Source organism: Leptodactylus fuscus, chromosome 2 (assembly GCF_031893055.1).
Source record: "Leptodactylus fuscus isolate aLepFus1 chromosome 2, aLepFus1.hap2, whole genome shotgun sequence".
Classification (NCBI taxonomy): Eukaryota; Metazoa; Chordata; class Amphibia; order Anura; family Leptodactylidae; genus Leptodactylus; species Leptodactylus fuscus.
In genome coordinates, this window is record NC_134266.1 from 59,597,651 (window position 1) to 59,609,786 (window position 12,136).

At 40.9% G+C, this 12,136-nt stretch overlaps 1 protein-coding gene across 1 annotated transcript in view; it reads left to right on the forward strand.

Annotated features, from left to right (window-relative positions):
- SMS (spermine synthase) overlaps positions 1 to 8,209 on the forward strand; it is a 106,731-nt gene extending 98,522 nt beyond the window's left edge. Inside the window, exon 11 of the mRNA XM_075263856.1 lies at positions 1,983 to 8,209. Coding sequence (XP_075119957.1) covers positions 1,983 to 2,022 — 40 coding nt within the window. The 3' untranslated portion in view covers positions 2,023 to 8,209. The remainder of the gene's footprint in view (positions 1 to 1,982) is intronic.
- Positions 8,210 to 12,136: the final 3,927 nt, after the last annotated feature.

A 12,136-nucleotide genomic window follows, 5' to 3' on the forward strand; every position in this document is an offset into this window, starting at 1 on the left:
GGTAGTATGACACCCCTTCCCCTTGGGTTTCAGAATGGACCAGCTGAGAACAGAGGACAGAACTTTGGCATCGGTAAGCCAAGCCGCAGACTCAGACTTCTTTATTTTTCTACTGCCTGACTCTGACCCTTCGTTCACATCTGCGTTTGGTAATCCATTCAGCGAGTCCACATGGGGATTCCCCCCCCCCCCCCAACGGAATACCAAACGCATTTGCAAATGCTGTGCAGTGAAAGCACACGGACCCCATAGACTATAATGGGGTCCGTGTGCTTGCCGCCCACTGCCCACATGAATCATGCCAACAGGAAAGTAGATTGTGAACTGTTCTGTTCATGTTCTGTGCGGAGATCTGGCAAACACATGGACCCCATTATAGTCTATGGGGTCTGTGTGCTTTTACTGCACAGCACTTGCAATTGCGCTTGGTATTCCGTTCCAGGGGGGTCCCCATGTGGACTTTCCGAACAGATTACCAAACGCAGATGTGAACAAAACCCTGACTCCTTCATAAACAGCCATTTTGGAGACAAACTTTGTAAAGCTCCTCTATTTCATAAAAAAATCTAGTCACTGAATTCCTATGAAAGTTAATGTGTTACAACCTTTGTATCTAATGAATTATAAAAAAAAAATAAAAAAAAATTGTAGAATCTAAAATAAATAATCATTTTATTTTGAATCTGGAATTTTTTTTTTCTGACTCCACCCAAACTAGCCCTGTTACCAAAGCCCTGGAAGTGCCTAAGGCTATCAAAGTACAGTAGACTAGTCTGAGATGATGATGGTCATTTTACAGAAATGTAATGGACACTGGGAATCAGAGGAAACCACAGCAATCGGTAATCTAGCTATGCATTAGATAATTACTATTGTGAACTAAAGGCTTACTTGAAATGCTAAAAATCTGTCTACAGTCACTACTAAGGGCTCGTTCACATCTGCGCCCGGTCTCCGTTCTGCAGGTTTCCGTTTCCTGCACAAAACAGAGGCAGGAGACGGAAACCTGCAGGACTCTTTTATACCTATTCATTTGAATGGGTTTGAAAGATGTCCGGCCGTGTGCGCCGGTGAGCGTTTTATGCTCTCCGCCGCAAAATCGTTTTTTTTTAAACGGGACACAGAGTCAGACATGCAGTACTCTGTGTCCGATTTTAAAAAACAGGTTTCGCGGCGGAGAGCATAAAACGCTCACCGGCGCTCACGGCCGGACCCGATCTGACAAGTTTCCATCTTCTGCATGCACACAGAAACCACAGAACGAACTGCCGAACGCTGGTGTGAACCTAGCATTAGGGGAGTTTAGAGGCTCACTGTACGCTATTTATTGATCGCCATAATAAAATGGTATGTTATATGCTTCTTATCAGTTTAGTATGCTGGACATGAAAACAACCTTGTGTTAAATATGGAAATGGCGTAAGTCAAGTTCACATTCGCATTGGCAGACCAGAACAATGTACAGATGGACCAATAATATAGTGGTGACATGTGGAGCCCAACGAACTCCATTATAGTCAACAGTGTCTGTTGCTTTTAAACTCAAGAGACACTTCAAATGTGAACGAAGCCTTACCCTATAGTCACCACATTGAATATTGAATATTTATCGGTTTCCATGAAGCAAAGGCCTATTTGCTGCTGCAACCTGTGCAAATCCTATATCTTTGCTCTTGTGTATTCTTGAGAACTGGAAAAACACTACAGATGGTTCTGCTTTTTATCAGCTGCAGTCTAGGGTTAGCTCCATCTTCTATATAAATGCCTGGCTCTCTACATATAGGGATGTGAAGAACAGAATATTAATGCATTTGTCAATTCTCTATACGTCTAGGTGAGAACAGAATATCCTTTTAGCATTAGCTAGCAATGTCTTTCCTATGGAATGTCCCGGTATTCTAGGAATATGAGCCAGTACACTTTATCTCTCTGTGTCTGTTCATTATCATCCGCCATTCTCCTTAATGAATCTTCTCCTCCAGATGGGTGTTTTACAGTATATGGAAGAAAAGCAGTTCCTGAGCTTTGTGTAGATCAAACTCTTCCACGCTGCATGGAGCATATTAGGCTTAGCACCTGCTGCATGTGGCCATTGTGACAGCCGTAAATTATACTCTGTAGATAACCCTAAGAAGGATTAGTACAAGTGTATGTGGCGCTCCAAGATACTATTTAAGTTTGACAACAAAAAAAAAGATTGAATTTAAAAATAATTTTTTATGAACTGGTATGATGTTATGGTGTTATTTTAATTGTGTATTTTATTTTGTTTCTCCTTTTTTCTTTTTTTTTTAATTGAAAAGTCAGCTTGGAGATTGTTAGCAAGCTATGAGCTGCTTAATGCACTGAACCTAAAGAATGTGATGCGATTTTATTTTATTTTTTTTATTCTAAAGATTTGTGTGTCATTAGACCCCTAGTATTTTCAGCAGGTCATCGAAATGTTCTTGTGTGTATATTATATAAATATATATATACATTGAGAGATGCTATTTGTTGTTAATTCATTATTACCCATGATAACTCTAAGAATGGGGATTATAGCATTGGTGTGCAACTAATATAAGTAACAAGCTCCAGCAATAGCCATAGCATGGAATCACATATTCAGTTGTTGTAAGGTTTTTAAGCCGAGACCACACGTTACGGAAAAGCCGCTTTTTTTGTTGTAGATTTTTTATTTTTTTAAGCCAAAGCCAAGAATGGCTACAGAAGGAATGGGAAATATATAGGAAGTTCTTATACTTCTACCTTCTGCTAAATCCACTTCTGGTTTGGCTCGAACAACTGCAGTAAAATCTGCAACAAAAATGCAGCTTTTCCGAAACGTGAACAATTTTTGAGACAAAACCAGGAATTTATCCCAAAACAAAAACATACAGGAATTATAGACACTTCTCCTTTCTTTAGTATCTGTGTTTGGCTCATGATCTGCATGTGTGATTCCTGCCTTAGGCCTCATTCATTTTGTGTGATGTCATTTGATAATCATGGATGGATTTATTTAAATGGGCGCATGCAGACCACTGAAGAACAGAGTACTGCTCCATATTGTAGGACATCCATGTGCTCTCCATTTTTCACAAAACCACAATCTTTGTACAGTATAAGGAATATAAAAAACAAAAAAAATTTGATCTGGTCTTCACGGACGTAAAAATAGATCAACCACAGGCAGCACGTAACTCAAAGATAAGCATGGTGGAGAGCCATACGTAATTATCTCAGGCATCACACAAAGGTGGAGGTGTAAATGAGATCGAAGGCTGGATTCACTTCTGCAGTTCTATTCTCATTCTTGGAAGAGAAAAACAAAATTGAAGGTTGTGGCAGATCCATCACATGACAGCTAGCAATGGTGCCCACTGGAACCCATTGTTGGCAATATCTTCTGTCAGGTTTCCATCAGGGTATCCATCATTTTTCTAGAGAAGCTGCATGCTGCAATATATATATATATATATATATATATATATATATATATATATATATAAAATCTCTAATGCAGCTTCTCTAGCAAAATGATGGATACCCTGACAATTTTTCTTTTCCATCTTTGAAGATGGAATGGAAGCTGAGCTTAGCCTTAAAGGAACTTTGTTCTTTTTGACACAGATCTGTCTCTAATTGGTCTTTATTGCAGTAACATTGGCCGCACTGTTAAAAATCACAGCTGTTGCCATAAATGTTTTAATCTCTTTTCTTTCCAGCACCATGAAAATCTTCATCAAATTTGCAGAGGGATCTGGTAACTAAAGGGGTTGTCCAGTTTCAGCAAATAAATGTTATTGCTTATACTGTATAATGAAAATTTGTACAATGTTCCAACATACTTTCTGTAGCAATTCCTTACTTTAGATCTCTGCTTGCTGTCATTCCTTGTTAGCTTTGAGTGGATAAAATGAATTTATCCTTAGGATAAGCCATCAGTATTTAGATAATTGTAATGTAAGCGGCAACGCGGCAGTCCTTACACTTTCTGCGAGTGACCGTGTAAAGAATACTTCGAACCGCACGGTCTTGGTATCGGTGACCTGTGGGGCGCTGGGTGTTGGACCCCCACAGATCTAATATTAATGACCTATCCTAAAGATAGGACATCAATGTTAGAAACCAGATCGCCCGTTTAATACAGAAAGTATATTGGAAAGTCATAAAATGTTTTAGTATACAAACAATATTCGCTGAAACTGGACAACCCCTTGAAGTTTACTGGGGAAGTTAGCCCGCAGAGCTGATACAGCGCCTAGAGATTCCTGCAGTTTAGTTATAGATCACATTGGTCACATGCACTTTTGGCCTTGTGTAGCAATGCTATTTTTCCCATTTCATGTTGGTTTATTGTTTGGTGCTATATTTTGCAGACTTAGTATTGCACACTTTGTACAAGATAAGCAATTGGTTCTTCCATATAAAATAAAATCTTTCTGTAGTTGAAAGGTGAATATGTTGTGTATTAGCTGGAGTCCGCACAGAACTAGGTAAAACCCCATGGATCTAATACAAATACTGTAACATACACAAATACTATGGGCCCATACTGTACCTCATGTTATACAGAGGCACATCATTTTTATTCTCTCTGATTCTGTATGAATCGACCAGATAAAGGTGAGAATAAGGTACCCGAAGGAAGTACCAGATGCATATATATATAGCACCTATGTAAGGACCCGTGCACACAGAGTTTACATGAGCGCATTTTAGCATAATACACGTGTATAGAATACACGTGTTAAAGTAACACTCCCATTGCCTTCAATGAAATTTTTTACACGTGTAAAAAAACGCGTCAAAAAACACGGCGCGTTTTTGACGCGTTTTTTTACACGTGTAAAAGATTTCATTGAAGTGAATGGGAATGTTACTTTAACACGTGTATTAGGCTAAAATGCGCTCGCGTAAACTTCGTGTGCATGGGCCGTAATACAGCTCCATAGAGACTCTTCTTGCTTCTACTTGGGGTCTGAGCAATTAAACCTATATAGTGCTTTAAAAAGCAATAAACTAATCACTACAGCAATCTGGGGGTTAAATGAAACTTACTGCATTGAAAATGGAGTCCAGTCTGCAGATTGTAGATTATAAAGCAGGACAACCTAAACAGATTTATTATATATTTCAATATAGAAGTGAATAATTTATTGCTCTAAACCTTTCATGTTTAGGTGTCCAGTGGACGGTCCTTTTCAGTGATGGGCATCTATCTGTATACACAGACATAGGACCGCCCACTGGACTCCTAAATACTGAAAGAATAGAGATTTAGATAAATAAATTACAAGTTCTATTGATCTTTACCCATAAAACTATATATCAATCTGCTCAGCGTATCCTGCTCTCTCATGTGATATCAGTAGACTGGTTTGCATTTTCATTGAGATAGATCCCCTTAAATTCTCTCCCTTTAGGGGGCATTCACACGGAGTTAAGTGGAGCTGATTCTACCACGATAACTTGTGGCAGAATGAGCGCTGATAAAAACACTTCCATTGACTTTAATGGGTTCCATTTTCCGAACGGAACACATTGAAGTCAATGGGTTAAAAAGCCTCCCATTGATTTCAATGTGTTCCGCGTGGAAAACGGAACCTATCGAAGGCAATGCGAGTCTTTTTATCAGCGCTGATTCCGAGGCGAGTTATCGTGGCAGAATCAGCGCCACTTTACTCCGTGTGAACGCCCCCTTAAAGTCTTGAAATGGAGCCGTTAGGACAAATGACCTACATCTGACGCAACGTCTATTACCTATAGCTGAATGAATAATGAATTGGTTACTTGGATTATTTCCTCTATTTTGTATATTGATAGCGGTTTTATTGTTTGCATCAATTATATATACGCAGCATAAAAAAAAATGTTTTTGTATGTAATGCGTTTGTGTGTGTCTGTCCGCCTACCCAGACCCAGAACATAGAGACAGAATATCAGCAATGCAAATAAGAAGAAAAAAAGAAAAAAAAACCCGAAGGTTCTTAACATTTCACATGACCTAGTGTTATTGTGAAGCGCGGAGTTAAAGATACTAGACTTTGAACAAACCCCAGGCACATTCATTTTTGTATTGTGTATTTGCACTAAATGCTGACGATAGAATTGGCCGTGTTATACGGATGCATTAGAGAAATGTAATTTTTGTAGCAAAGTAAGAGTTTGGTTTTTGCTGTTGTGCAGGACGTGTTATAAACTACTGGTGACCGTACACTGGAGTTCTTTTAGTTTAGTCACAGATGTGAATGGTTTTATTTAGAAAAGTTTCATTTCCCACATTTTCTAAGTATGTATTTTATATACTACTTCTAACTAAGAAATTCCTTTATTGAAATAGCCCCTCTTTCCATTTGACTGCTAGCTACAGATATGGCTTTCCCTGGCGAGATGTAAATAAGACGTCTTTGAACCCATCATTTTTATGGCCTCTGTGGAGATTGTAGAGAAGCTTTCACATTGAATATGTAGTCCAGCCTATAGACCGTATATTTATAGGGCAGGCGCTGAACAGATTGATGTATTTGGTTGTGGGAGAAAAAATAAGTTTAACTTGGTTCTCATTTGTTGAATTCCTTGGGTCTTATATAATGACTGCCAGCCATCTCTGTGTGCATTTGTATACAGGGAAGACTGCCACTCATTGAAAGAGACCGCCACTCAAAGAAAGAGACCGCCCAAGCATCGAAAGAGCAGGGATTCAATGAATAAGTTACAAGTAATGCTCATTCTAAAAACAGCCATATCAATCCGCCTGGCATCCCCTGCACTATAACATGGTGCTGATAGGTTGGTCTGCATTTTTATAGTGACAGATTTCCTCAAAAGGGGTTCTCTCTCTTTGTAATATCGATGGCATATCCTTAAGTCAGGCTATCCGTATTAGATCTGTAGGATTCTGACAGCTGGGACACCCACAGATCAGCTGATCCAGGATAGCGCAGCTCCTAGCATTATTTACCTGCTGCGCTGATCAGTCACACTACAAAATGTAGTGGCGGGTTTAAGTACTGCAGTGCTGTCCAATAGACTTCAGTGGGACAACACTGCAGTACCTAAATCTGCCACTACACCTTGTACGGCAAGTAAGCAGCGCGGCTCCCATCCTGTAAACATTACCGGGAGCTGCGCCATTTTGGACCAGCTGATCTGCAGGGATCCCAGCTCATAGATTTAATATTAATGGCGTAGCCTTTATTATGTAAATCCCAGCACTGTTGGATCAAGGGTTAGGGGTAGTTTCGAGCCATAGAATATTGTGGCCATACCTAATGTTTTCAATCCATAGTTTTATTGCAAATTTTTGAGTACAACAAGGCCCGAAACAGGCCAATACGCATACCTAATATTTTTCTCTGATGCTTCCAAAGATGTTGGAATATCAGTAACGTACAATCGGTATCCCCAACGTTTAGCTAAAATAATGTCATGTGTATAAAAAGAGGTGCAAAGAAAAAATGACGGTGTCTTCCTTACCAACCAAGAATAATGTAACATGAATAAAAGAGTGAAAACTAAGAATCACTGAGCGTATAGGTTGTGGGCAGCACCGCCTTGATTCCTCTGCACTCGTTTTCATAAATGATCTCCAATGGGCCTAGAAATGACAACTTCTTGCGTTTCCTTTGCATCTCCAAGCTTTTACGTGCATGTAGGATTTATTTTATAAATTGTATTACTTTGCTTATATATAAATACTGTATTGAAGAATGGTTCCACAGAACTTGTAGACGTCTGGAAGGACTATTACCACGCTGATGTGTAACCTGCCCAGACATGGAGTCCCTCTTGGTGTCTTGCGAGAGATTCTTCCTTCAGTAGGATGTGGGATCTTAGAAGAATCACTGCTGCAGAGAAGAGTCTTGGATAAGACCGTTGTCCTTTTTGTGAGTGTTGAAATTGTATTTGGTGAAGGTTACAGATGCCACGGAAATGAGCTTTTAAAGCCTACATAGACTGAGATCTACTGACAACTTTTATGTTGGTCTGTTTGGCAAGTTGCACTGGACACATAAGTTCACCATGTGTACAAACAGATGGGAAATCTTGATCGATCGCTTTCTTTGATTGTTTGCACTACAAACCTGTTTCCATCTGGAAATGTGATGCATTTAGAAAACTTGATTGTTAATGATTTGACTTTTGCAAGAAGACTGCTTGCCTTGCATCTGCTGCACCATGTAGTACCTATCTTTAAATAAAGGTACACTCTTATTACATGCATCCGTGTTATCTTATTGAGACTGCTTAAAATAAAGAAAGTTCCTGTAGTCGCCTTGTTGTCTTTGTATCCTCCACACCTACTTGTGGTGGCACATAAATTGTACAGTATTTCATTGTAATACTGTAAGGATTGGAGTCAGGGTCAGGCAGTGCAAAGTGACACAGCTGGGAAAGCAACACTGTGCAACTAATGACAAAAGGGGTCGTAGGCCCTGCGGCTATGACTATGCTGTAGTATCTGAGATGAGGCAGACCAATGCACTTCCTAATTGAAGTGCGCCTACCACGACTCCTTACGCTTCTATCCCGGCGGCTAGGATAAGGGAAGAGGAGGCCCTGAAAGTGCTAGGGACTGGAGTCACGGGGTCACACCTAAACAGAAAGCACAGTGTAACTGCAATGCAAAACAAAAGACTAAACAGCATGGAACCAGGGAGGACCACAAGTCCCAGCAAGACACAGAAGAGAAGGCCAGGTCAGACGAGCAAGAGGTCGAGCCAGGAGATAATAATAAAGGTACCAGATCAAAAGACAAGGGATAGCCAAAAATACAAGCCGGGTATATAACCAAGGAACAGACCGAATACAAACAGACAGGGAAACAGACTGAGCAGGGGGACCAGGAAACCCAAAGTGAATGGCTGGCAAGGATCCATGCCTGGGTGGGGTTTAAATAGCAGCAGAGAACACACCTGATGGCTAATGGCATGGAGACTGAAGGCAAGGAAAAGATTAACCCTTAATGACCTAAGCACACCCCAGGGAGACACCGCGCAGCAAGGAGACCGCGGCGAATCCGTATCCTGACAAATACAATACCAAGAATCTGTAAAATATAGGCCAAGGAAGGGGAAATGGCAAAATATAATGATTATGCACCAAGCCAGCGCCACTGCTTCAATGCTCTCTGGTAATATTTCCATATGTTGTGCTACAGCGATGTTCTATATACACATGATCACTGCTGCAACCAATCCCAGCAGTCTTACCACTGTGGTCAGCGGACACGTTTGCAGATAGCACATCATTGCTGCAGCACTGTAAGCAAAGATTAATGGAGGGCACACCGTCAAAAACATGGGGGAACTTGAGGGGGTGCAGAGGATGCAACCACACTGGATCTAGGTGGCCCATAAGGTTCAAAAACTAGTACAAAACATTATACATTATAGTTGAGGTGCTGAGTGCAGATTTTGCATTATGGCCCAGGGGCTTCATGTTATTCCTCTGCTCTATTGTTATTTTATGCCATCACCCCACCACCACCATACTCCCATACTTAGGCCTTTTTCATCATTATCACAGAAAACTTCTTTAAGTTAAAGGGAATCAATGATTAAAATGCAATTTTATCTCCCTAACACTTAGGAATAGCCTTAAGAAAAGCTATTCTTCTCCTACCTTTAGATGTATTCTCCATGCCATCATTCGGTAAAAATCCCGGCTTTCTTCGGTATGCAAATGAGTTCTCTTGCAGCACTGGGGACGGGCCCCAGCACTCAAACAGTACTGGAGGCATCCCTAATGCTGCAAGAGAAATCTCCAGCGCCGCCTCTATCTTCATCTGGACCAGCCGCTCCCTGCATCTTCTTCCGGCACTGGCTTCAAACTTCTAGGCCTGTGCAGTCAGCCCTGCTGTCGGGCCTGGGGTAGAGCCGCCTGCACGTGCCCGATGGCAGAGCCGACTGCGCAGGCCTTGAAGTTTGAAGCCAGCACCAGAAGAAGACGCAGGGAGAGACCATTGCTGGCGAAGATAGAGGCAGGCGCTGGAGAGTTCTCTCGTGGCATTGGGGACTGCCCCCAGTGCTGCGAGAGAATGCATTTGCATAAGAAGAAAACCGGGATTTCTACTGAACGGTGGAGCGAAAAAGTCATCTAAAGGTAGGGGAAGAATAGCCTTTTTTAAGGCTATTCCTACATGTTAGGTAGAAAAAATTGCATTTTAATGATTGAATCCCTTTGAGGCCTTATGTTGCGGAAGTGCAGATTTTTTGTTACAAATTTTTTTATTTTTTTTTTTTTTTTGGGGGGGGGGGTTGTGCCAAACCCGAGAATTCCTAAAGCAGAATTTTTTTTCTTGACAAATTCAGTGGCAAATTCTTATATGTAATAGGCCCCATTACAAAGGAGTTCCACATGGAAGCCATTTATGAGTCAAGAGAAGTCCAAAGCCAAGAGTAATCTATAGTTTTATAAATATATTCCAAGAACGAAAAGCAGGAAGGCCAGTCTAAATACTGCCAGCAGGTAGGATCTGCAAACCATGTCTGTATTGTACATGCACAGGGCAGAGAGCTCTCACAATGGACGTCTGGAAGGAAGTGTCTATCAGCTGGTCAGGGTAGGGATGGTAAAGGAACCCTTCCCATTTTTCTACAAAATGAAACTACTATACATATAATGGAAGATCTGAACATGTCTATCACATTGTAGAAAGGTACTAGCCCTGGTTCAATACCCAGTTCGGCACAGACAGATCACCTCTAAGGATTACAATTTCTCATTAAATCAATTCATTACAATATCTCATAAAAAGGAAAACCTTTTCAGGCTGCAATGCACAACACAACCATTGGGCGGTCCCATGTGTAGAAAAAAAAAACTTCCCATAACTAAATATTGTGAAATATTGTTTTTGAAAAGGTCGTCATCTTTTGACCATTATATATGATTATATCCAACCCAAGTGTAAAGGTAAGGAAAGACACAACTACTGACCTGGAACTCACCATGGATGCCTTACTGTACCAACATACTCAAGAATAGTAAGAAAAAAGAATCCATAAAGCGCGGCTTTCACTTCCCCGATTGTTAATCACTTGTTACGTTTGTTAGCAGCTACTGATTAGTTTTCTAAAACATCTTCAGGAAATGACTTGTCTTCTAGGAACAGGAAAACCATTATATATGTGCAACAAAGAGCTAAAATCCTGAAGTGACAACTATTCTTTTCCTATGTACTTTTCAATGTTGCACCGCAGCCTTTGTTTTGACATCAAAGCCTATACAAGGATGGAATTCATGACAGCATTCATTGCACTTAAACAGGGTGTTGTAGGTTAGAATAGTTTTCTAAAACAAAGGTAACATCACTTTCTGATAGAACTGTACCAATATAATTAATAGATTTACTGTCATGGGAATTTCCGCATAAGACTGGAGCCACATTGAGACTTTATCACCTGCAGCATGAGTCATGTGCATGTCCTTGTGTTCATGAGACGTGAGCTCCACCTTGGCCGATTGGCGGTTTCCTCTCCATTCCTTGCAAAAAGAGAAGACTGTCAATGAGTAGTGGGCAGATTGCATCCAAAAATGTAGGATTGGATGAGTCTAATGCAGGAAAACCTATAAGTGAATCAGTGTCTTATCACTATTTTTTGATGACTTCAAGGAAACAAAAGCATATCGATGTAATCTCTTAGAATCGGATGGTCACAGCGCAAAAATCTTGTAGTAACATGTTGACTGTAATCATTCAGTTTTCTGAAAGCTTTGGTATGATACTATACCAGAAATTTGCCTTTCAAGACATTTGGACAAGTGTTAAGTGCTTGGACTTCCCTCACAACATTGGGGTGGCATTAGTCTAAGGTGCTCCCTCTACCCCGGCCGGCACAGTAGTTAGAAGTGAGGGCTTGTTCACATCTGCGCCTGTACTCCGTTCTGCAGGTTTCTGTTTCCTGCACAAAACAGGAGCAGGAGACGGAAACCTGACGTCATGTTTCAAGCCCATTCATTTGAATGGGCTTGAAAAGTCTCCGGCCGTGTGCGCCGGTGAGCATTTTATGCGCTCCGCGGCGAAACCGTTTTTTTTAAAACCAGACACAGAGATGGACATGCAGTACTCTGTGTCCGGTTTTAAGAAAAAAAAAATGGTTTCGCCGCGGAGAGCACAAAACGCTCACCGGCGCACACGGCCGGA